This window comes from Nothoprocta perdicaria, unplaced genomic scaffold, assembly GCF_003342845.1.
Source record: "Nothoprocta perdicaria isolate Ctin4 unplaced genomic scaffold, notPer1 scaffold_431, whole genome shotgun sequence".
In the NCBI taxonomy this organism is placed as follows: domain Eukaryota; kingdom Metazoa; phylum Chordata; class Aves; order Tinamiformes; family Tinamidae; genus Nothoprocta; species Nothoprocta perdicaria.
In genome coordinates, this window is record NW_020455679.1 from 139,214 (window position 1) to 163,552 (window position 24,339).

The 24,339-nt window shown below is 52.3% G+C and overlaps 1 protein-coding gene across 1 annotated transcript in view; it reads right to left on the minus strand.

Annotated features, from left to right (window-relative positions):
• Positions 1-24,339, minus strand: part of CDH23 (cadherin related 23) — a 74,389-nt gene that overhangs the window by 29,837 nt on the left and 20,213 nt on the right. The window contains exons 6-18 of the mRNA XM_026046310.1: positions 18,010-18,204; positions 17,323-17,451; positions 14,049-14,127; positions 8,958-9,070; positions 8,578-8,766; positions 6,405-6,554; positions 6,073-6,231; positions 3,126-3,190; positions 2,506-2,743; positions 1,903-2,008; positions 1,682-1,809; positions 322-394; positions 67-183 (exon numbers count right to left, since the gene is read on the minus strand). Coding sequence (XP_025902095.1) covers positions 67-183; positions 322-394; positions 1,682-1,809; positions 1,903-2,008; positions 2,506-2,743; positions 3,126-3,190; positions 6,073-6,231; positions 6,405-6,554; positions 8,578-8,766; positions 8,958-9,070; positions 14,049-14,127; positions 17,323-17,451; positions 18,010-18,204 — 1,741 coding nt within the window. The remainder of the gene's footprint in view (positions 1-66; positions 184-321; positions 395-1,681; positions 1,810-1,902; positions 2,009-2,505; positions 2,744-3,125; positions 3,191-6,072; positions 6,232-6,404; positions 6,555-8,577; positions 8,767-8,957; positions 9,071-14,048; positions 14,128-17,322; positions 17,452-18,009; positions 18,205-24,339) is intronic.

Genomic DNA, 24,339 nt, shown 5'->3' on the forward strand with positions numbered 1-24,339 from the left:
TGCTTCCAAGGCAAGAGCAGGAGAGCAGAGAGGGGCTGAACGTGCARTGGAAAGGGCAGAGCCTACCGGAGCGAGCATTGATGCGAAAGTGGGAGGACCCTTCCAGCGAGTAGATGATGGACTCCTGCCCGTATTCCCTGGACCGGTCCATGTCGGTGGCGTTCAGGAACAGCACCGTTGCTCCTGGTCGGGGAGAGACAAGTGCGGGTCTTGGCCTTGTTGAGGCTGTGAGCTCTACCACGTCTTTGGGCTTTCCTCCTTGTTTCCCCCAAACTGTGAGCACCGCAACCTGCAGCAGGAGCTGGGACACAGCTCCCCTACCTGCCATGATGTCCTCCGTGACAGTGACAATGTAGGAGGGCTGGCTGAATGTCGGCGGGTTGTCATTTTCATCCTGCAGCAAAGACAAGGTCCAGAYGCCAGGTTGGGAGAAGGCAAAGCCACTGAAGGGCTGCTGAGGGCTGGCCACCTGCCCCGGCCACAGGATAGGCTTCTTTTTCACCCATTTGTGTTTATCTGGAGGAATTTCATGGCTGTTTGCAGGGACAAAGGCAAGCTGTCTTGCTTAGCAGCATGCTCCCCACAAGATTGTCTCCAACAGAGTCCATGGATGACCTGGTTAAACCAACCAGGAGCAACTRCGTGAAACATTCCTTGAAATGGAGTTAGGAAACGACTTAAAGCTGCCCCAAGTGAGCTTTAATTGCTGCTTAAACAATGTTAAGCACCAGCCTTCAAAGAACCAAACTCGGAGGAAAGGATGGAGCAGTCAGAACACTAAACACTGTGTTTTGGAGCAGCTCTGCAGACATCTTCTACCTGCAGGGCGCTGACGGAGCGGCAGGCTCAGCCGCCGCCGCCGCCTCCGAGCTCGGCATCTGAGGCAATTTCACGTGCCAGCGGTGCCCGTCGCCCTGTAATTAAATCGCCAGCCTCCGCGGTCTCTGCCTTTAATCAGCCCTCGCAGCGCCCGGCTTCCCACAGCGGCTCCCTCCTGCTGCCCGCGAGCTCTCCGTCCTCACGGAGCGCCCATGGGAGCCGGGCCTGGGCAGCGCCTGGGGGCGGGTGGTCCGCACAGGATGCTACATTAGCAGCTCTAGCCAGAATTTTGAGGGCACCGAGGTGCCCACCCTTCCTTAAAGGCCAGCGAGCTCTGGAAGTCTCCAGCACGGCCCATCCAAGTGCACAGCGGCTTGTGCTGATATTCCTTGGGATGCTGGCATTGTGCTCRCTATTAGTGCCAGCCCAGCAGCTCCCTCCACAAAAGCTCCTTGTCCCCTAATGGGAAACCCACAGGGCGAGTTTGGCTTTATGAAAAGCCATCAGCCAGAGGATGGGACAAAAATGACCATCCTCCAACGCTTGCTCCCGTGCTGCCTCCCCGCATCGTTTTTCCTCAGGTGCCATTGYGAAACACTTCCTCCTCCTCATTTTCTTCCTCTCTCCCTCTGTATATTTCTTTCCTTTTTTTTCCTAGTTGAGAGAAAATCCCTTTGGTTGAGAGTGGAGAAACATGACAGCTACTTAAACCTCCTGAGCACACAAAAGAAACCAGAAAGAGGTGACCTTTTTGGAAGCGCTCTTTAGGTGGATGTGATTACAGCCTCTGAAGAGCAGCATGGACGGGACCCACTTAGGTCCTGCTATCCCCAGCATGGGCCCAGACGGCCGCTGTACTCACAAAGACCTCGATGGTGACGGGAACGGTGCTGTTGAGCGGTGGCTCCCCCGCGTCCTTGGCCATCACAGTGAGGTGGATGACGCCGTTGGCGATCTGCTCGTAGTCGAGGGGGTGATTCACGCTGATCACTGCAAGGGCGCAGGCCCTTTCTCACGACCTGCTGCTGCGATTGCCGGCAGTTGCCCTCAAGGCGCCGTGCCCCCGGAGCCAGCACCCCTTACCTCCATACCCCTCCGACACGGTGATGTCGAAGTATTCCCGGAAGGCAGACGCATGCACGATGCTGTACGTGATCTGGTTGTTTGGAGGGGAGTCTTCGTCGGATGCCTAAGGTAAGAGCGGATAGGAGGGAAGAGCTGGGAATTGCCACATGGGAGAGCCAAGGGGAGGGAGGTGCACGCTGCTCCAAGCAAGGAGGAAAAGCGGACGTTTTCTTCACTTCCCTTGCAGTTGCCTCGGTGTGGTTCTCTTCTTCACTGCAAACTGCTCACCTGGAGTCCCAGTGCAAACCAGCCTCTCCTTTCACCCTACGCCCAGAATGGGCTCTACCTGGGGCATCCAGAGCATCACCCCTGGGAACCTGTCTGCTTCGTTAAGTAGAGTGCAGTGATATCATACCCTGGGAGAAACATCACCCCTGGAAACATCTCATGGGCATGGTTGGAGATGAAGGAGGAGGAGATGGATGAAGAGGATATGGAGGAGGAAGAGATGGATAAGGAGAGAACAGATGAGAAAGAGATGGAGAGGAAACAAATGGAGGGGCAGGAAATGGCACCTATCTCCTAAAGAGCCCTGGTGGAGGAGTTGGTCTAGTTGCTCACCCGGAGCCGGAGCACCTGGGCGACGGAGGGCTCGTTCTCCCGCAGCGCCCCCAGGTAGGCGTCCTTCTGGAAGGTGGGCACGTTGTCGTTGACGTCGAGGACGTTGATCCGCACGCGGCCTGCYGTCTCCTCGCCACCGCCGTCGCGGGCAATGACGGTCAGCGTGTAGCGCTGCGTGGCCTCAAAGTCCAGGCGCGCGGTCAGCAGGATCACACCGGTGTCCTTGTCCAGCGAGAAGCTGAGGAGCCACAAAGAAGGAGACCCCACCAGAAGCCCCAGCTTGGTCAATCATGACATATGGCTTGAGTAGAAACCTGCCTTGCCCCTCACTAAGCTTCAAGGGAGGCTTGAAACCACTGGTTTAGCCACCAGCTCTTGGTTTGGGCCTGACGTTTGTCTTTGGCTGTATGCCGAAGCCTCCAGCTCTCATTCCTCCCTTGGGTAGAGAGCAGAACCACCAGCCTGAAGCTCATCCCCACACAGCTTGGTGGACAAGGTGGCCATGGCCACCTCCTGCTGCCCCCGCTGGGTGGAGTTCAGTGACTCCTCATGCTCATGAYTCCTTGGGAAGCTGAGAGGGGGATTTTAGAGGACCAAAGTTATCTTTGGTCCATACTTACTGGTCAGGATCATCGCTGAAGAAATAACTGACTTTTCCGTATGTGCCCACATCGTTGTCGGTTGCCTAGGATAGCAAAGTCAAAAAAACACCCAACTAAGTGAAAACATTCATGGAAACCTTGCGTCACGCACGCTTCCAAAATCTTGGCAATCTTGGCAGATTCTAAGTCACCTTCTTGCCKAGATGGAGGCAACACCTTTAGCACCCAGCACTTTCATGTTGCGYTGCTCATGATTGGGTGTCCTTCCCCTTGGCATCTCCACCAACTCCCTGCATTTCACCTACAAATCCATCCCAGACGGTGGCTGCTCCCTGCCCAATCCACCTGGATCGGCACCTCTCTGCAGCCYCATATCCCAGCTCTCATTGGGAGCCAGGCTTGGATGCTGCTCAGCGCCCAGTCCCGGCCCTCCTCTGCATCTGGCACGCGATGAGCAAGCCGAGATTTATGTGTGCTTTAAAGTCTTTCCTCTAATGAATATATAAAATATGCATGAGTGGCGGCAGGCAAAAGGACCAGAAATTCCAATTTTTTTTTTCAGATGAGAGAAGTGCAATAAAAGCCCCCCAAACATCCTTATTATTTGTTCTTTCCCCCAGAACATTTCCTAAATGGAGCCCTGTGTGAATTAACAGCAGCCCGGACGGAGCAGGCGCCAGTGTGAGGATATTGGGAGCCAGCCAGTTTGCAGCACCAGCTGCCCCTCTCCGAGGGAGCCCCATGGGCACGCAAGCRGGCGCACGTCGCCGCCGGGCGCGCTCCACGCCGGGCACGGGAAGCAGCTGGCCCCAAGATACCGGGGGCTCGTCGGCAAGAAGCAATCACACGGCTTTACGGCTGTGCATCTCCTGCCCGGAATATTAAAATGGGATTTGCCCACTGGAGCCTGCAAAGGTCAGTGCAGAAACACGGGGCCGCGGCTGTTCTTGGATGAGCTGTCACCGGCGCGGGCCCTGCCTACGGCGTGCAGCCGCGTGGCACCCGTGCACCGCGTCCCCGCTGTGCAATTCTGCACCGTCCCAGCACCTGCAAGTGCCACCATGGGCCCCCGTGAGTGTTTTGTGGCCTTGTCTTGGCTGTGAACGGCCTCCCTGCGTGTGGGTCCCGGTTTGCGGCGCGCGGCTCCGCCGGCGTGCACGGATCCGCGGAAAAGGGCATGTCGCGCAATTTGTTCAGGGAACGAGAGCGACGCTCGACGCGCCGTAAGGATTGATGGAGCAGAAATCTACATGGGAGGATTCGTTTTTGAAGAGCGCCACGGAGCGCCGGCAACGGCCCTGACATTCATCACGCGCCAAGCGCCGCCGAACGACTCCTTAAACTGCCCGATAATAACTCCGCTCGCAGCAGCTCCGGGGTTGAGCAGGGAAGCGCCTGAAGAGACACGAGCGCTAAGTGCGCGGGAGCGAGCGCACTCAAGGAAGTTTCCCTTCTTCCCAGCTTTCTATCCCGGTTTTCCAGAAGGAGGCTGATGCAATAGCCCGGTGGAAGCTGCCGGGATGGGAGATTTTTCCCCAGCGGTAGGAGGGAAAGCAGCAATCAACCCCCCTGGGAGCTACGGAGCTTTTCCCACGTCCTCTCCCAGCACTGGGATAAGACAGCAGCCTTCCAGCCAGCCTCTTATGGCTTGGGTTGATTTTTTTTCAGGCTGTGTTCTTTTTTTTTGACCGTTTTTCTTTCTTTTTTCTTTTTTTCCGCCACCTCTGCACTCCAGGGCTGTGTATTTATCCTGACAGCTCCATCAGGACGCCGAGCGGCTGCGAAAGCTGCAATAAACGTCTCTCTCCTTAGCRCGCGGGCTGTCACGGCTCCCATCCCTCCCCATTCCAGTCGTGCGGATTGATATTTAGATTAAAGAGATAAACGCAGTCAGAGAGCACTGGGCCCTGACAGAGGATGGGGACACGGGGTCCGTCACTCACGTTGCTACCTGCTAATTCTCTCCTCCCTTTCCCTTTATTTACAGGCATGGTTTGATAAGGATGTTTAAGAGGAACAAGGAGAGTGAGCATATTTCAAGAAAAAAAGAATAAAATAAAGGGAAAGAGGCACAGGGAGGAAGAGCCKCTCACGTTCAACTTTCCGGGCAATCTGCAATCTCCACTTCGATTATTTGACTATTTACCATTCCACGTGCTTGCCGTTCTCCTTGCTCCCTCCAGATAAAGGATTCAATTTTCTCTTAAGCAGTGGGGAAATTGGAAGCGATTTTGTTCCGCGCCACTGCGGCTGGGCTCGGGGGCTCTCCGGGCAGCGGGATCGATGGAGATGCCAATGGGGGCCGGGGCGGGGAGATGCCTGCGGAAAGCCCTTCCCATCCCAACAAGATGTTCCTCAAGAGCCTCTACACAGGGCTATCGTGATGGGAGGCCAAAGGGACGTCGGAGCAGCAGGTTGTTGGCCAGACTATTTTATCCACGGACACTTGCTGCCCCGGCTACCAACACGTATTGAGATATCCTTTAATCCCCCTCCTCCCCTAAACAACTGCCATGAAGCCTTTTAATAAGGTAACAGCAAAGGGCAGGGAGGGAATTTCACACTTCTTGAGCAGGCTTCACGCCCTCCAGGAGCACGAGCTCTTCACCCTGAATTAAGTGGGGTCCTTGACATCCCTGTGCAGCCAGTGACTTGGGCTGGGTTTTCCACAGCTCCAGTGATGCTCTCCAGATGTTCCCGCACAGGTGTGTGATGAGCTGCATCCCTACAATAAACGTGCTGCACGGGCAGAATCGAACACTTTCATGGATGGATGGACAGACAGGCAGGCAGAGGTGGAGGGAATGCCAAGCAGAGAGCCAGGAGCAGGCAAACCAACCCCCTGTATGGAAAGTAACAGGGATTTGCCCTAGGAAGACTCAAGGAGTCAAGGAACAGCAGCAGGGAGCCTCCTGGAGCGAGCCATGGATGGGGCAATGCCAGTCCACGGGATGTCCCTACTCACATGGACCCTGAGGACGGTGGTGCCCACAGTGGCGTTCTCGAAGAGGCTGACGTTGTAGAGGGCCTTGCTGAAGATGGGCCGGTTGTCGTTCTCATTGATGAGGTTGATCTTCACTCGCGCGAAGCCCACGTGCTCAGGGATGCTYTCGTTGGCAAAGAGCTGGGCACAGAGGAGAAGCAAGAGGCACAGCTGGAGCCTCCATGAAGCCCTCACCCATCTCACTTTTTAATGAGAGAGGCACTAACTCCCCCGTGAAAGCCCTGGGAATGGTCTCGGTTGCTCTTAAAACCATGTACCTCATGCTGTTCCTCCCACCCCGTACCCAGACATACCGAAAACTCATAGCGAGGAATGGTCTCGAAGTCCAGCGGCACGGCCACACGCACGCGGATGTCCGCYTTGCCCTGGATGGACGTCGGCGAGATGATGAAGTGGTCGGAGTTGTTGCCCACCAAATAGACCTCGAAAACACTATTGGGGCCCTGGGAAGAGGAGAGAGGGCGCTCGGCAGCGACAACCAAGCAAGCCCCTGTGGAGCGGCGGGGTTGTTGGAGGCGCGAAGCGAAGCGGAGACATCAAAGACAACCCAGGCACTTTCGGGGAGGGAGCGGGGAATAATCCCCCCCCCAGCCRGGCCAGGAGATCTGCACGCAGATACCTGCCATCCCTAATTAGCAGCCTGCCGAGTGCCTCCATCCTGCCGCGCGAGCTGGCGGGAAGGGCCCCACATCTGCCTGCCAGGAGGGCCGCCACGCCGCGTAGCTTATTTATTTTGCTATTTATACGTATTTTTTTGTTGTTGTTTCGGCCCCCCCTGCTGCTTTCCCTCGCCCCCCGYGGATGGCCGGGAGCCGAGCTGAATATTCACGCTGTTATCAGCTGCCCAGCAGACGGGGCCGGCACGTCCCGCTCGCCCCTGTGCTCGGCGGGACATGGCTCCGACCCACAGCGCATCGGGGCTCGAGCGCCYGGGGCAGGAATGAGCTCTGCCCACCGAGGTGCTACAAAAAGGGGCATCTCCATGCCCTGCTCTCTCGCTTCCCTCTTGCTTCCAAATGCCGCGAGAGGTTGGGCAGCGCTCAACGCCCCTCTTCTGCCGCGTTCGCACACAGACAGGAGCCAAGAGGGCACGAGGGGTGGCCGAGGAAGGAAATAAATGGGGAAAAAAAAGAGGTTTTCAAAAGCAAAGAGTGCCTCTTTGCAGGGTTTGGATGCTTTTGTGGCRCCTGGGGACGAATAATGCTTAATCCTGCCTTTGAAAGCGCACGGGTTATTGTTGCCACCCACTCGGCAGCCTCGAACTCGGGCGCCCCGTGATTTGCCCAGCTCTCTCCCACGGGCTCCCCGCACCCCAATCGTGCCCCGTGTCTGAGCCCTTCACGTCTGCCACAGCGGAGCGCTGGACCGGCTCGGCTAAATTATACCTAGGCTGCAAAACACGGACTTCTGCCCAATGTAAATATGTTTTTAAGTGCTGTGCTGAATCACTTCATCTGCCTCCTTCCAAAAGCAATCAGTCAACCTGCTGCAAAACCCACCAGACAAGAAAAAGACCCCAATCTSACCATTTTAAAATGCCACAAGGTCCAGAAGCCAGATGGAGCTCTCTGGAGAATGGGCTTTGGGCCAAGCAGGACCTTAACAGGTTCGAAGAAAGCCCAAAACCCAAAACAGCAGCAACAAAGTTTGGCTTGAAAAAGAAACCAGCCTGCGAAGGGGATGGGTGGGGAGCTGGGGGAAAAGGAAGCCCTTAGTCAACCCCCTCTAGGTGCTTTAGGCAAAGCTTGGGGCTCTGGCGAGGTCCTCCAGCACCTTCAGCCTTCGGGCAATTCTCTGCTGCATCTCTCTCTTAGTGCAAAGGTTGCAAGGCTGTAGTGAGTTTCTGAATGGGAATCACTTCAGTAAAATGAGCTTCTAACCCGAAATGATGACAGCTCCTTCATTCTTTCGGCATAAACAGAAGTGCTGTAATGTCCTTCAAGCCTCAATCTGCTGACATCTCTGAGGAAGCACAGTGACGACCGCATTCAGAAACCACCCTCAGTATCTGTCATATCCATATCTTCCTTATTAGTAATAGACATTTTCAAGAAAAATAGTCTTTTTATCTGCTTAGTAGCTCATTGCACCGCTCCCAGCTGAACCCATCACTCTCTGATGGTGACATCGAGTCACATGGAGATGATGAGGCCTCATCGTAAGAAAAAGCGTCCTAAGGATGCAGCTAAGGATGCAACATAAGGATGCCAGGCATCTTTCCCTCAGGTCCCACCATGGCCCAAAGAGGATTAGGCAAATAGCTGAAGTAGTAGTTGAAGACTGACTCTAAACTCGTTCTCACCAGAAAGTTGGTATTGGGCTCTAACCATGCATCTCACCGCAGATCCATCGCATGATACCTTACAGGGGATGCACAGCTCGGGGACATGGCATGAGTGGCACAGCAAATTCAGCACAGAGTGACTATGTAGACTGTAGATATGGCCACTGCTGATGGCATCTCACCTCATCCTTGTCCTGCACCTGGATGTAGAGTGGGAGRGCAAAGCCCACCTGGGCCAGCTCAGGGATGGCCACGCTGTACTCAGAGCTGTTGAACTCGGGTGCATTGTCGTTGAGGTCAATGACGAGGATGTTGAAGGTGGTGGTGACGGTGGCATTGGAGGGCGTGCGGTCGTCGTTCAGCTCTGTGCCCTGTGAAGAGAGAAGGCACATTTTGGGTGCAGGGCGCTCCATCGCTTGCATAGCTCTGCTCATTGCCCTTTCAATCCATGACCCTTCCTCCTATGGCACTGATTTTCCCCCATCCAGATCCATACTTCTAAATGCATTTCCAAGTGGCTGCCTGGCTCGCTATTGATTTTAATCAACGGAGGAGCTCTCACCTTCACCGTGAGGATGAAGCCCGCGCTGTAGAGGGGGTTCTCCCGGTCCAGCGGCCCGTTGAGGGTCAGGGCTCCGCTGATGTAGTCCAGTGCGAAGATGCTGTTGGTGTTACCTGGCAAAAAAAAGAGCAAAAATAAGAGCTGCTTGGACACCGGGCAAGAGGGGAATGGGAACCCCTCATCCCATCAACCATGGGCCAGCACTGGAAAGGGTCRCTTTAAGAAAGCAGACCCGTGCTTTAACATCAACAGCTATAATAGCTGTCTCTGAGCCAGCTGAGCCAGCTGCCCTTCTTTGGTCTCAGCTTCCCACCTTTTTGGTCTAATTTATGGCCGAGACTTCTCCCAGTCCCGCCTTTGAAGGACACGCTGCAAGATATATTGGAAGGTGCTGCTAGGCATCCAAATGCTCCGGGGTGCTGTGCTGCCACTGTAAATTCTCCATAGCCAGGTGGTCTTGATACACTCTCCTTCGTACAAAGCCTAACAAACATATATTTTTAATCCCCCCTTTCTCTCTTCTGCTAACAGGGATGTGCTAAGCAACAGACCAACCTTCTGGTTGGAAACGGGTCAACAGGCATGGTCCAAATATTTGATGCAAAGGACTAAGTGCGGCGCCCTGCTCCTGTCTTGAAAAATTGCCGCATGCCTYGTGTTTGAGCACTGTCATTTTTGAAGGATGGAGAAATGAATTAGGGACCCAGACGCACTCCCAGGCTGCAGATCGGAGCTTGTTCTCCAGCTCAGCCTCCCAAAAACTCTTCATATGGAAGACACGCATTGGGTGCCCTCTGGGGCACCTTTCTGCTTGCAGAGAATTGCCAGGCTTTGCAAATTAGCCTCCGGATGGAAAGAGGTGTTTCCCGACACGTCACTCAGAGCTCTGYGTGCAGGTGCTGCACTCCCGCTACACAACAATGCAAAATCCCAGGAGATGCTTCCTTGGCAAAAAAATTCTCCTGATTACCTTCGCATTTCTTCACCTTCACGGCAAGGCAATAGAAAGGGCGGTTGTGGGGAAATAGTCAATTTTGCTTTTTGCTTCCCCTGCTCTCTCTGCCCTCCATCCAATTCCTTCTACATCCCTTAGGCCTTCACRAGCCTCCTGACCCAGCAAAAAATCCTCGGTCCACGTTAAGAGCAGCCGACGGCAACAGCAGCCAATGGCTTTCCAGCCGCTTGCCAGCTCGTTGAGGAGCGGGTGGCAAYGTGGGCATCGCTTTTGGAGAAGCACTGCTACGACGAGGGGTTTTATGGGCAACGACCATAATGCTTAATCGCCCTCAGCCAACTCTCTCCATTTAGAAAGACCATTAAAAATGCTGGCTCAAAGCCAAAAGAGAAAGAGAGAGAGAGAGAGAGAGAAGAGAAAAAAAAGGAGACATCGATGTCTCCTCCTTCCTCTCTACTCCTTTGGTCTCCAAGCATCGTTCAAAGCCAGAGAAGGAAGAGGTGTAGCTGGTCCCCATGTCTAGCTTGGAGACCRATCATCCAGGGCAGCCCACTCCCACCACGCCAGGTATTTTTCCAGAAACACCCCTGCAACGAAGGGCTATTTATCCTGGAGTGCCGCAAAACGCGGGACTCGCCGAGCCGCTGAGCTGGGCGCGAATGACTTTCATGAGATGCGAAAGGGGAAGCCATCGCACACCTTGCGCCAGGATAATTTATTAATCAAAATGTGCTCCGTCAGGGCTCTTCGGCACCGAAATAGATGCCGTTGGATGTGGTTCACAGCACCGGCAACAGACACAGTTATCATCGGATAAATAGTCCATCAACTGCTGTGACCACCTCGCTGCTCTTCACCTTGAGGTTCTGCCCCTGGGCGCTGTGCCGAGAAGGGCTCTGGGGCAGATTTGAAAAGAAAAAAAAGTAAAAAAAATACACGAAACACTGGTTCTCTTTTTTTTTAGAACTAAACATCCAGCATAGGAAAATAAACAGAGAGATTTATCACCGGCCATACAAAACTGCTACCGGAGGCAGCGGGAGCAATGCGTAGGCATCGGTGAGAAAAGCGAAACCTGCGGAGTTTCAGGGTTCCTGATCCGGAGGCCATTCATCACGTTAAAGGATGCTGAACCTCGCACCGCAGCATCTCCCCTGGGCGCTCTCAGCGTTCTGAACAGACGGCAAATAACCCGTGCCGGCAGGACGGCAAGCCGTAACGCTCTTGTTGAAGCGAGGACGTTCCTTCCTTCCCCTTCCCGCCGTCCTATCTCCGTGCTGCCTCTTCCCCTTGCTTTGGCAGGGATCACCATCCCCGTTCCACTTGGAAGCAAGCAGGATGCTCTTCCAAGGCGCGCCCTCTGCTCCTATATCCCGTTTAAGAGATGCAGGGAGTTCAGGTCAAGCGCCTGGACACCCAGCGCACTCACCGTCGTCTTCCCATCACCTGTTGCAAACCGGTGAGCCTCCCGGAAAAATCAATCTCTGTTAGAGCGCAGAGTTCCCCTAAATGAAAAGCCTTATCTCGAGCAGGTCACGTTATAGCACAAGTCACCGGCTTTGCCTGGGAAATGAAAGATGATGAGGCAGAGTCCCCGGCCTAGAGGCTATCTCCATAAATCTGCCAAAAAGGCCCCGTGGATTACTTCGCCGCGGGATTAATTATCTGTCCTTCAAAGGGAGCCCTGACCTCAGCTGCTGAACACCTCCAACCTGTCAAAACAGCCCAGGAACTTCAGAGCGAGGGGATGATTTCATGCACTGGAGCAAGGGCAAGCCACTGGCTGGTGCCTAGCCATGCTCTCCTTTGGGACAGCCATTCCCCAGGAATGAGCAAGGACCTCCATCCCCAGCATCATCGCTRGAGCCTCCTGGTTCACCCAGGCTCAGACATCAGTGCTTTTCTCTGCTGCTCTTATTCATGTTGACCCAATTTCCAGCTTTCCTAGTGGAGTTTGGCCCTTGTGTGCCCCAAAACAGGGCTATGAATGAGAGAAGCTTTMGAGAAGATCCCAGTGGGACAGCGGCTCAGTTGTAGCAACAGGACAAGCCTCTCTGGTGGCTTTGGGTGTTACAGAGTTGGTCTTTGCATTTCCAGTTGAGGTTTCTTCTTAAATGCCATTTCGCTCCATGGTCTTCCTTGCAAAGCGCCTGGAAAGCAGCATGTGTTTTCATGGAGTCAAACACTCCTTTGACCATGAGAAAGGAAGAGAGACAATTTAATGGATTTTTCCATATAAGGGATGGAAATAAATCCAGGCACTGGGCCCCGGCAGGCAAGCTTTCCTGCCACCACAGGACAACTCAACCAGGTCTAGCCAGAGACGTGACACTGCTTCATCAGGGCTTGCACATGACTTCAGACTTAACGGCTTGGTAAGCTGGCTGCGGAAAGTCAGATYTCGAGTCTTATTTTTATGTGGTTATGGTTAATCTTTTAGTTTTATTGTTTTCCTGTCATAGGAGAACCTTGCGTGTGGAGATAGCTATATAAATAAGCGCATCGGCAGTATATCCCGAGGTGCGCACCAGCGCACAGCTAGCAGAGGGCTGGCGACAGGAAGGACAACGGCAATTTCAAATTAATCTTTGTCTCCTACCTCCAAATCATGCTAATGTTGGGGCTGTTAATACCCAAGGAATGATAAACATCCCAGCGTCTTCAACACTGCTTATCCCAGGCAGGCGCTAAAACCCGAGGGGGAGATTTCTCCCCACCTAGGGAATGGGACTCATGCTGCCATCCTCTTCCTCCCAAATGCGAGCCCAAGGGCCAGGTGAAATTATGATTTCTACTTGCCATTTTCACCTTTGTTTGCAGTCACTTTCTAATTTAACTTGTGTTCTGGTTCCTACCAGTTCCAAAATCACCATAAGAACTGACCAGCTCAGGCACAAAAGCTGCCCGCTGACCTTTACCATCGGGAGTGAGGACAGCACAAATTCATTCACCTTTGCTTGGATGCCAAAAAAAGCACTTGCTTTGGGCAAAACGGATTTTGGAGAAGACGAGACGAAACCAGGCAGCCAGGCGTCCGTCGGTCCGTCCATCCACGTGTCCATCGGTTCATTCCCTCCCTCGCCGGCCGATTTGCAAAACACCCTGCRATTCTCCCGTCCCCAGCTCGGCAAAATCGGATGCAAAGCGGTTTAATCGCTCGTGCCTTTGATGTGTTCTGCACGATCCTCTCCCGCGATAGCTGCCCCCCGCCGGGCCAGACCTGGGGCGGGGATTAGGCTCTTGGCGTAGGCGAGCGAACGCGAGCGTGGTCGCACGTACCTGGCTGCCTGCCGATCCCCGCGGTGCCGCCACCGAAAGAYTCTCTCGGCGAGTGCTTGTGGAGCGGCATCGTGGCTCTCTCGCAGGGAATGCGGGAGAGGTACGGCAGAACAGAGCCCTGGCGTGTGCTCCGGGGGGAAATACGGGATACAGGGTCTTGCTTGCCATGCATCAGCCTTGACCTTCTAGCTGAGCGCCCTTTGATAGTGATCTGATCCGTGCATTTAACAGGTTAGTCCTCTACAAACTATTTCTGCAGATTCTAGCCTTCAAATACAGACTACACGAAACCCAGAACTGGTTCAGCACCCGGTGGGAGCTACACAGGCAAAATCCTGGTGCTTTCGCTGCCCCAGAGCCCTCAACTGCTTCCAATAGATCTTGCTGCAGGAGAGATGGACATGCAAGGTGGCCAAAGAAACAGGAAGAATCAAGCACATGATGATATCTTGGCACGGCCACACAAGCAAGGGGAGAGGGAGGGCAGCCTTTTGGCAAGGAAGGGCAGACACCCATTCTGCATGATTCACTGAGAGCAGGACTGGGTCTCTGCTCCAAACCCAAGCACCAAACCAGCAGAGGTGATTGAAGATCAATACCTTCGTCTTGGAGAAGAACCCCCTTTCCTCCCGCTCTGGCCTGAGCTCTGCTCCTCTGAGCTCTCCATTAATTCATGCCAGGGGACTTTAGAATAAATCGCAAGGAGATTTWGAGGAATAAATCATCTCTGCACCTTCAAAGGCAGGCTGACCTGGRTGTCTCCGGCCAGCATCAAGGGATGTGGATCAAATTTGGCATCAAGCACCTGGACCCCAGAAGTTGATCAGGAAGCCCCAGGGAGAACCCGTGCCACTCACCTGAGACGATGGTGTAGCCGATGCCCCTGGGGCGGCCCTTGTCCTGGTCTACGGCCGTTATCATCCGCACCGTGGTGCCCTGTGGAGGGAAGCAAGCGGAGACGGGGATTGCAGGGGACCTGGAAGCAATGGTACAAACCGGAGCTYGACCAAGACCGGCACTTGGGCATCAGCTCTTCCTCCTCACTAGCCCCAGTAATAGCCAACGCACCATATTTGCCTGCCCACTGGACCACCAAAAGGTCCTCTGCTCCCCCTGCCTCCTTCAACCAGGCATTCTGGGCCACTAGGGATGCATGTGTTGACCAAGACTCTTATCATCCCATGGAAAGCTTAATAAGGTCAAGAGCTTCCCAAAACATCAAAGGATGTAGACCTGGGTCAAGAGCTGTCGTCAGGTCTTTTAATAAAAATATTAAGCGCTTCTATCAGCGCTGTATTTCCCCTGCTGCACTGCAGTGAGCCCGGGCGAACACAAACACACACACACACAAAATTAATGTAGTGTGGAAAAATTTACAACTCAGCTGTTCTTGTTTTCACTGGTTGATTAACAGTGGGAAAAGCAGCGATTTTTTTTTTTTTTTTTTTTTTGCCCTCCAAGAAAATGTCAGTAGAGGCATTTGCATCACTAATGCGGGAGCAGACGGGACAGCAACGTGGCCCTTGCTGGGCCATCCATCAGCTGGAGACCAAGCGCTGGTGCTTCTGCTGGGTGCCCCTGGACAACCTCAAAGGTTCTGCGATTTATAATCAGGTCGGGGTGCAGCAGTGACCCGAAAATGGGGCTCTCAGGGCCGGGYAGAGCTGTCCCAGCACCCAAGCATCTACGGAGCCATTTCAATAGACTCCTTAAGTAAATCCAGGCTATTAACGGAGAACATCAGCCATAAATCCCGGGTCGCTGCCCTTTGAACGGCACTCGGCTGGCGAGGCTCAGCGCCTGCCCAAGAGCTGCTAAATCACTGACAGCAGCGTTTTTCCGTGCTCAGACACATGAGAAATGGCGGGGAATGAGAATAAGGGAGCCAGAGATGAGAGAGMGAGGAACAGGGCAGAAAAGAAGCAGGAAGGGAATGAAACTGTGAGGAATGGAAGGTTGCCCTTTGAACGTCCATGGAGTATTTTGGGTTAAAATGTGAGATTCTCTTTCCCCCTCAGACGGCTTCCTGAGAAGTGGTTGAACAAGCAGAGGAGAGGACTAAGGACTTCTCTGTGTAGTTGGTTTTTGGTTTTACAGTCAGTGGTAAATGACTATAAAGCAAGGATGGCAAGGGTGCTACCCCTCAGCTCCCTTAGCCCTAAACYGGAGAAGATGCTCCTGCCATCTCCAGTGAGATCCAGGTCTCACAAGTCGACTTGCCACGTCAACAGCTTGGCCTGTAGCTCTCCCCACCAGTTGTGGACTGGTCCACGGACCCCAAAGTCCTTGACATCTCCTGCAGCAAGGAAAAGTTCAGCTGGCCACCACGGACAACAGCGACTAGTGACTGTAGGGTAAGGATTGGGGTGGGGGGTCTTCAAACACCTTCACAGAGTGACACTCTCCCTCTAGGGAAAGAGGGAGCAGATTTAGAAAAGCAATAATCTGGAACAGTCTATGCTTTAAAAAAAAAATAGACAAGGAAAATAAAGAATGTCACATTATCCAAACAAAGTTTGAGGGTTTCTTGAAGAGGGGCAGGGGTAAATCAATCCTTTTTTAATAAAACCCTGAGCTTTTAATAAAGTGCTCACACTGATGGGCTGGAAATATTGTAAGAGAGAATTAACTYGGAGCTACTGAGACTCTAGGGCAAAAATAGCACTGATTCTACATTATTTCTTTAGCCCAAGAGGCTTGGGGAGGGGAGGGGGGATGGTGCCGAAGAATTAAAAGTGTTTTAATGATCATTTCAGGAGATCTGTACCAGACTGTAAGGCAATTCTCCTGCCCTTCTTGGAGCCGGAGACAAGCAGATCTTTCCCCATCCTGTGTGGCTCCCATGGGATAAACTCATCCCATCTCCCAGTGAGCAGCAATTCCAGCCCCAGGGGAGGCCCAGCCTCTCCCTGCCGCATCCTCCTGCCTTTGCCCCGTAACGAATCTCTTTCTCCTCGATGCCCAAAGCGCTTCTGAATTGATCCTGGTCTAGGGAAAAGAAGAGCTACATCGGTGCCCCATCCACCGTCGTCTTCTCCTTCTTCTTCTTCCCTTATAGGATTAGGGACTTGAAAGGCGAAGCGCAGCCCGGCATCCGGGCAGGAGGAGCCGGTGGAGGAGGAGAGTGAGCTGCCACAGCAAAAAAATCCTATTTCGCACTTCTTAATTCCAGTCAATTCCAGTCAAAGGGCTGATAGAGATCTGTTTGCAGTAATTTGCTGCAGTTTATCCACTCTTTTCACCTTCTATCGGCTCTTCACCGACGGGCTGGCTTGACATGCTGTTGCTCGAGTGAGGAAATTAAAATTTGATGCAATAATCCCCCAATAAGAAGGATTTTATTAGGTAATGTATACACTTCAGATTGGGTATTCTCGCCCGATACACAGATAGAGTGACACAGACATGCTGTGCGCCGCAGATAAAAAGAGAGGGCGAGGGAGAGAGCGGTACCCGGAGGCAGCATCACGGGCATCACCCACAAGCCACAGCCCCGCACGCTACCGGCAYCTCCTTTTGAGCACTTGGAGCTCAAAATAAAAGGGGAAAAAAAAAAAAAAAAAACCACCCTCAACTTTCAGAAAGACTCAGAAATGATTGGATCAATTTGGCAAAACCTGGGGGAAAAACAGCTGAAATGGCCGATCATTCCGGCGTCGTCAAAACTGCCTCGTTTCGGGAGCGTTTACATCTCTCTCCAACTTTCTCCGCTTGAAAAGCCATGCACCAGTGTTTCGYGGGGGAAAGGGGAATGAGGGTTTGCTGAAAACAACATAAATGCCTTCTTGAATTTAGGGAAAAAATACCCTGGAAAAAATTGTATTTTGATTTTGGGTTGTTTATTTCTTCTTAGCTTGCTTTTTTTTTTTTCTTTTTTTTTCTTTTTTTCTTTTTTTTAAAGGCAAAATTATCATGGAGTCATTTTGAACATCTTTTATTTCAGAAGGAAGAGCTTGTGCCATTTGGGCCCAGCCCTTCCTGGGAATCTTCTCCCCCAGCTCCAACACATCTGCAGGCTTGGAAATTGGGCTCCTCTTTGAGTACCACCATTGCGGCTGATTAAACCCAGCCCTGGGGTTGGACATCCTTGCCCCCAGCCTGCAAGACCCCCAAGGATAAAACAGCCCTTACCGGTGGCGAGTTCTCATAGATGTTGGTGCTGTAGGGCAGGTTGATGAAAATGGGGTCCATGTCTTGCACGTCGGTGATGATGATCGCCAGGTTGGCCAGCGTGGACAGCGGCTTGTTTTTGTCTTGGTCCTTGAAAAACGAACAAGCAAGCAAACAAAGAGCATGAAGGAAGGATTTCTATGAGAGGAGCAGAGTTATTGGGCCGCTGTAATCTTTCATTTTTCATTTGGAACTTGGTACGCATGAAAATGCATCAAAACATAAATCGCCTCCATATGGAGACATATCCTTGGGCACTGAGCAGTCCAGGGTTGGGTGCCCACAGATGCTGGTACCTGCATCCCCTTGGAGCCCGTGGCTACACGGAGACCTGGATTTCTCTAATCTGGGCACAGAGGAGATAAGACTCCCAGAGAAGGAAATAAATCTGTCTGCCCCCCTCACCAAGCACCGCGGCAAAAGGGAGACTATTAGAGGTTACCGCACACTCCTGCAAACCGGCGCCGAACAGCGGCGAGGACTGATTGCCAGGAGATTAATGATAATTTAAGCGGTATTCAACAACACAGCTTGTACATTATCCTCTTAACCCGCGGGCCTCTGCGTTTACGGCCGGGATGGATGCTCATTCCCGCTGCCGTTATCCTCAGCGCGCTCGAGGCTCCCGCTCCCGCCGGCTGGGCTCACCGTGGCGTTGACCTGGAGCTGATAGGCCTGCGTCACTTCGTAGTCCAGCTCCCGGATCACCGACACGATGCCGCGGCCGCTGTCRATGGCGAAGAAGCGGGAAGGAGGCTGGAAGGAGTACAGCACGCTGCCGCCGGCGCCCTGGTCCGGGTCCGTGGCGTTCACTATGAAAATCGGGGTGCCCACAGGGGTGTTCTGCCAATAAAAGCAGCAAAATACTTGCGGATTGGTAACCTTTCACACAGCAGCCTATTTCCCCATCACGAGCACGTCGGCAATTTCCTTTGCCACCAACGTAGGGAGACCCCAGAACTTCTGCCCTGTATTTTTTGGATGTTTATAAGTTATATGGTTGTTTTCTTTATTACTGTATTGCAGAGCTATAATAGCTTTTACACACTTAAAATAATAGTCATACAGCTATGGTCAAGATAGCACTCTAACGCAAGCCCTTATTTTCCCAGATACTCCCCCAAAATTACTCTTTGCAGAAACTTGTTTTCTACCTCTAAGCACTTTTACCATCAACATTGATTCACTTGCCTTTTCTACCACACACAACTAAATATAAGAGCATCCCTCMAAATGCATTAAATGCAACATTAAAAGTAGAACTTTACTGAAAACTCAAAAGTTACAGTTTCCACAGTAACTGTAAACTGGCCCGACTAACACTGGCATTAGCAGTTAAATTGTCGTAAATCTGTAACTAATCTACATGCATAAAATATGCAGCTGAGAGCACAAAATCAGCAATGGCAAATGCAGTTTGGCACTTCTTATTGTTTAACTTCACAGCGGGGAGAACAATTATCCATTTTGGGTGGAACAGCTGCATGTTCCTATGCAAATCTTAAATGCATATTCTTGTCTCCGCCAAGGCAGAGGCAGAAACGCAAGAGCACGAGCAAAAAGTCTTTGCTGGGGAGCCGAGTCGCTCCTCYGGACAAGTTCTTCTGCTTATTCTATGCCTTATAATATGCTTTAATAATATGCTTACTTGCGAGGAACTTGGCTGGACACGAGGGAAGTTGGGATGCTCCCATCTGCAAGCACTGTCCCAGACAAGGGACAGTGCTCCAGATGTGCCATGGCATTACTGGGACCTTCTGACATGCAGACATGCCTCAAACTGGGGCAAAACAACACTTTCCTTGCTTCTGTGCCCCTTTGGGGTGTGAGGGTGCAGGTCCCAGCCAGATTTTCCATTTGCCATCTTGTTTTTTCCCTCACTGTTCCTCCTTCCTCAAGCAAAGCCTTGCAAGGCATGGCTGGAGAGGTGTTTTTTAAAGCCCCTTGTCCCTGGGAATAATAACATTCATAAGGCTCAAGCCGGTCTTGATGAATATTTCCTCCTCTTTTTAAGTGCCCTGAGCCACCCCTTTTAACATGCAAATCCCCGCGATTCTAGTGGGGCTGGCGGGGACGAGCAGAGTTCCATTTCCCAGGCATTGTATTTCCTACAATAGCCAAAAAGCAGCCTTTGAAGAGAGATCATTTCCCAGCCCGGCGGCCGCGTCCTTCCAGCAGGGACATGGAGGTCATGGCTTTGGGTCTCACTAATATCCACGGTCCCCCTTGGAAGGAGGAAGATGCTGCTGGGGGGTAGGATGGGACCTCAAAGCCTGGAGGGCAATAGAAGGAGTGTGGCAGGGTYGCATTGCAAACACAGGGGAGTTTTCTACCCGAGTCTGACTTGATCTTTTCTAATTTGCAAAGCTTTCGACTTTCTTTGGCAGCCAGCGATGGAGCCCAACTCCCCGCAGAAAAAAAAGGAGCGGGTGACAAAATTGTGCCGTATCATTAAATCTTTGTTACGATGCCAGCAGATGTGAGATAAAAATAAACATGCAGACAGATGCCTCCCACGGAGGAGGAGGAGGGTGCGTGGGAGCAGGACCCAATGCCAAGTACCTTCAGCCCCYGGCCTTCACCTGATGTCCCCAGGAACGGCTCCAGCAAACCCCAACATCCACCCCCTGCTAAACATGGTGCACACAGACGGTTGTACGAGCCCAATGTATCAGCTATGGGGAGAYTGCACCATATCAATGAGCCACCAGCAGCAAAAATCAAAATAAAGGTCAAAATAATGAACAAATGACCCCAAAATCCCTTTCCACGCCCTGAACAGTCAAATCCTAAAGGATGCCTCCACACCAGAAAATAGCAAAGGAGAGACCAAGACCCTAAATGCCTTTAGGACCGAGTTGTTCTTCCATCAGAGAAGCTCTGGAGGAGAGAAGGTGATGCTGGCAGAGGCCCTTACGCTGTGCAGAGTGCTCCTACACGAGCATCTCGGACAAAAGTCTGTCCAAAGGAGCGGCCAATACAGAAGGAAGGTGCTACTGGAAAAAAAAGGCTTTTCTAAAATATTTATTCCACCCTCTCCAGACACAGCAAYGGCCTTTAATATCCTATTATGAAGCCTGCTACAAAATGCATTAGCAATAAAACTCCCCTGTGGGCAAACGGCTGCAGCCGTGCAGGAAAAAAGGGAGGTCGGGGCGACCCGTCCTGGATGCAGGCGAGGGCGTGAGATGCTCTCAGGAAGGATAGCAAATAACAAACAATAATAGGAAAAATAAACATAGGAAAACACCCTCAGCTATTTCCATCCAAACCATCAGCCCAAGACCAAGGGATGGTCCAAGCAGAGGCACTTTGAACATGCAGATTGTCACCAAAGACGCCCCAAAGCAGCGACCGCGTGCCGGTGCGCAGTGGTCTCCAGAATCAATCCAGGTTGATTTGAGGGGGGTCCCTATAGACTCCCGAGCCTGAGCAGGACCTCTGTGTGCCCTCCCCGGGCGAAGTGACCCAGCGGGAACGATTAGGATGCGAGCGCACACGCGCTGCCCCTGTGCGAACGGCGAGCGCGAGCTGCCGGCAATCTGGCCCGACAGCTGTCTGAAGGTCGAGGGAAGGAGCAACGCGGCGCCGGGAGCCTCGGGTCAGCCTGTTACCCTCACATCACTCCCTGCTGCTGTCTCGAGTTGCTCCGTTTCCATTCCCATAGCTCCATCCCAACAGCCGCGCTGGGATGGTGCCCACCAGCTCCATAGGCACACGCGGATGTTCCCGGACTCCCACTCCCTCCTTCACCCTTGTATTAATTTCATTAGGCCTAGAAGCAGCCAAGCCATTTCCCATTTCACAACCCGATTTTCCAAACTGGTCCTTTTCCTCCTCTCTCGTCCTTCCCCCTCCCCACCACCTTTCCTTGAGCTCCGGTTCCTACGTGCCGCTGGCTGCTCTCGCCGCCACGCAACCTCCCTCATTACGGGCTGACCCTGGCGCGCGGCCACCGCAGAGCTATAATTCAACGGAGGGGCTTTGGAGAGCGCTATCAACACAGCTGGGACGGCGGCGGGCCCGCAGCCCAAACCTCCTCCTTTTTGCTCCCTTTTCCCCCTTGGTAATGCACTTAAAAAGATCTGTCTTCCAGAAGTGACATCAGATGGGCAACAGTGAAAGAGAGGCCCCCATCCAAGTTGATGCCACCAGAAGATGCCCCATCAAGTGGTCTGAAAGTTTGGATAAACTGCATATTAAAAATGCAAACCAGGAAAAGTCTATGAAATGACTTCCGTTAGGCAAAGCATTAATGCAAGGAATCACAAATGAAGTCCTAACAATGGGGCACCGGCAACACTACTTCTCCCAAGTATTAATTGGGTGACACTTTGTTTTAATGGTACATTAATTAACGCCGCATACCGACGGAAGTCCACGATGCCTGCATTAATACAAATGAACCCATTACCGCCGTCGTTATTACAAGAAATGACAAATAAATCCGTTAACAGTGGGGCCCTGCAAATAACAGCCACGAATCATTAGGTATGGCGCTCGCTTGTACAGTGGGAAGATGGGAAAAACAGGAGCACGCAATGGTKGAGGTGGGAAGGGACCTCTAGAGATCATCTAGTCCAACCTAGGGACACCTAGAACACGTGGCACAGGGTGGTGTCCAGGTGGGTTTGGAAGATCTCCAGAGAAGGAGACTCCACAACACCCCTGGGCAGCCTGTTCCAGGGCTCTGGCACCTTCACTGTAAAGAAGTGCTTCCCTGTACAGGGATGAAACCTCCTGTGTTTCAATTTATAATCCATTACTCCTTGTCCTGTCACTGTCCACCACTGAGAAGAGTTTGGCCTCATCCTCTTTACAGCCTCCCCTCAGCTATGCATGTTGATCAGATCCCCTCTTCATCTTCTCTAGGCTAAACTACTCGATTAGTCTTTCCTCATACGACAGATGCTCTGCTCCCTTAATCATCTTCGTCACTCTACGCTGAACCCTCTCTTGAAATTCCCTGTGTCTCTTGCATTGGAGAACCCAGAAGTGCCCACAATACTCCAGGTGCGGCCTCACCAGAGGCAGTGTCAGAAGCCTTGCCAATGTCAAGGCAGACAATGACGCTCACTGCTCTCCCTTCAACCATCCAGCCCATCAKCCCATTGCAGAAGGCCATCAGGCTGTTTAAACACAACTTCCCTTGGTGAATCTGCTCTGACTACTCCTGATCACCTTCTTTTTCTTCAAATGCCTAGAGATGCTCTCTAGGATGAGCTGCTCCATCACTTTCCGGAGATGAAGGCCAGGCTGACTGGCCTGTAGTCTCCTAGATCCTCCTCTTGCCCTTTCTGAAGACTGGAGTAACTTTGTCTTTCTTCYCTTCCTCCAGGACCTCTCMTGTTCTCCATAAYCTCTCTGAGATGATAGAGAGTGGATGAGCAATAATGCCTGTCAATTGTCCCAGCACCTGCACGTGCATCCCATCCTATCTGACAATATTGTGTGCAGTTCTGGGCTYCCCAGTATAAGAGGGACGTGRAGCTCCTAGAGAGGATCCAGCGGAGAGCAACAAAGATGATTAAGGGACTGGAACATCTCTCGTATGAGGTGAGACTGAGTGAACTGGGTCTGTTCAACTTGAAGAAGAGAAGGCTGAGATGGGATCTGATTAACATATATAAGCTCATGAAGGGAGAATGCAGGGAAGAAGGGGCCAAGCTCTTCTCAGCGGTGGCCAGCGATAGGGCATGGGTATAAGTTGAAGGGGAAATGGGTATAAGTTGAAACACAGAAAGTTCCATCTCCATCTGAGGAAGWACTTCTYTCCTGTRAGGGTGACAGAGCYCTCGCACAGGCTGCCCAGGGAGGTTGTGGAGTCTCCTTCTCTGGAGGTCTTCAAAACCCACCTGGACGCCACCCTGTGCCACATGCTCTAGGTGTGCCTGCTTGAGCAGGAAGGTTGGACTAGATGATCTCTAGAGGTCCCTTCCAACCTTGAATATTCTGTGATTCTGTGATATTCCTATATTCCTCCCAGGTGTTCTGTCCCTTCTTCCATGCTATGTATGCCTTCTTCTTCTGTAAGTTTTCCCAAGAACTCCTTGCCCATCGATGCAGGTCTCCTGTTCTCCTTGCTTGACTTCTTTCTCGTAGGGATGCACCAATCCTGAATTTGGAGAAGGTGGTGCTTGAATGCTGGCCAGCTCTCCTGGACYCCCTTTCCTTCTGGAGGTTCCTCCAAGCATGTCCCTGAAGAGGTCAAAGTTAGCTCTCTTGAAATTCAAGGTTGAGATCATGTTTCTTGCCCAGCTTCCTCCTCGCAATATCTTGGAGTACCAGGAGAACAGCTGCAATTCAATCCTGGAGCCCAGTTGGAGCACTTCCCACAGGGATAATACGCCAACAAAAGGCCTGCAAAACACCCCCTGGGAGAGAAGGGTGTAGGAAGGAATGTCTAAGCAAAACAGCAAGAAGAAGGAGAAATAGAAGGGGAGACGGGAAACATGGAATTGGGCCCTTTCCTGGGAACATAAGACAACTGCCTCCCATCTTTTCCTGCATTTTTATGTCTTCTTCCAGATATGTGGGAAGCTCCCAGTTCTGGCTCTGTCTAAGGAAACCACTCAGCTTAAACCTGTAGCATTGCTTAAAAAAAATGATAATAAAGTAATAATAAGAACAACACGCTCCCACAAAGCCTAATAGCTGCTCAGGACTCTTTCCCCGAGCATCCCTCCATCGTGGAGCACGGAACCGCAGCCCGGAGGCTGAGGACCAGCCGGGCTCCTTTGCCAGGGCTGGAAAAATCCCGCGTCCGTCGCGGCAGGCGGCCGAGCGCTCCCGCTCCCCGCGCGGCGCTGATTGCAAGAGCCCTGCCCGCCGCTGATTAGCGCTGATGGGCCTGCTCTTACCGCAGCCCCTCCAGGCCAGACCCTCCGTTATTACAGGTCTGGCTTGTTTTTTCCTTTCTTTTTTTTTTTTCTTTTTTAATAATAAATAAAAGGTTTGTTTTTTGGCTGCTTTCGCAGC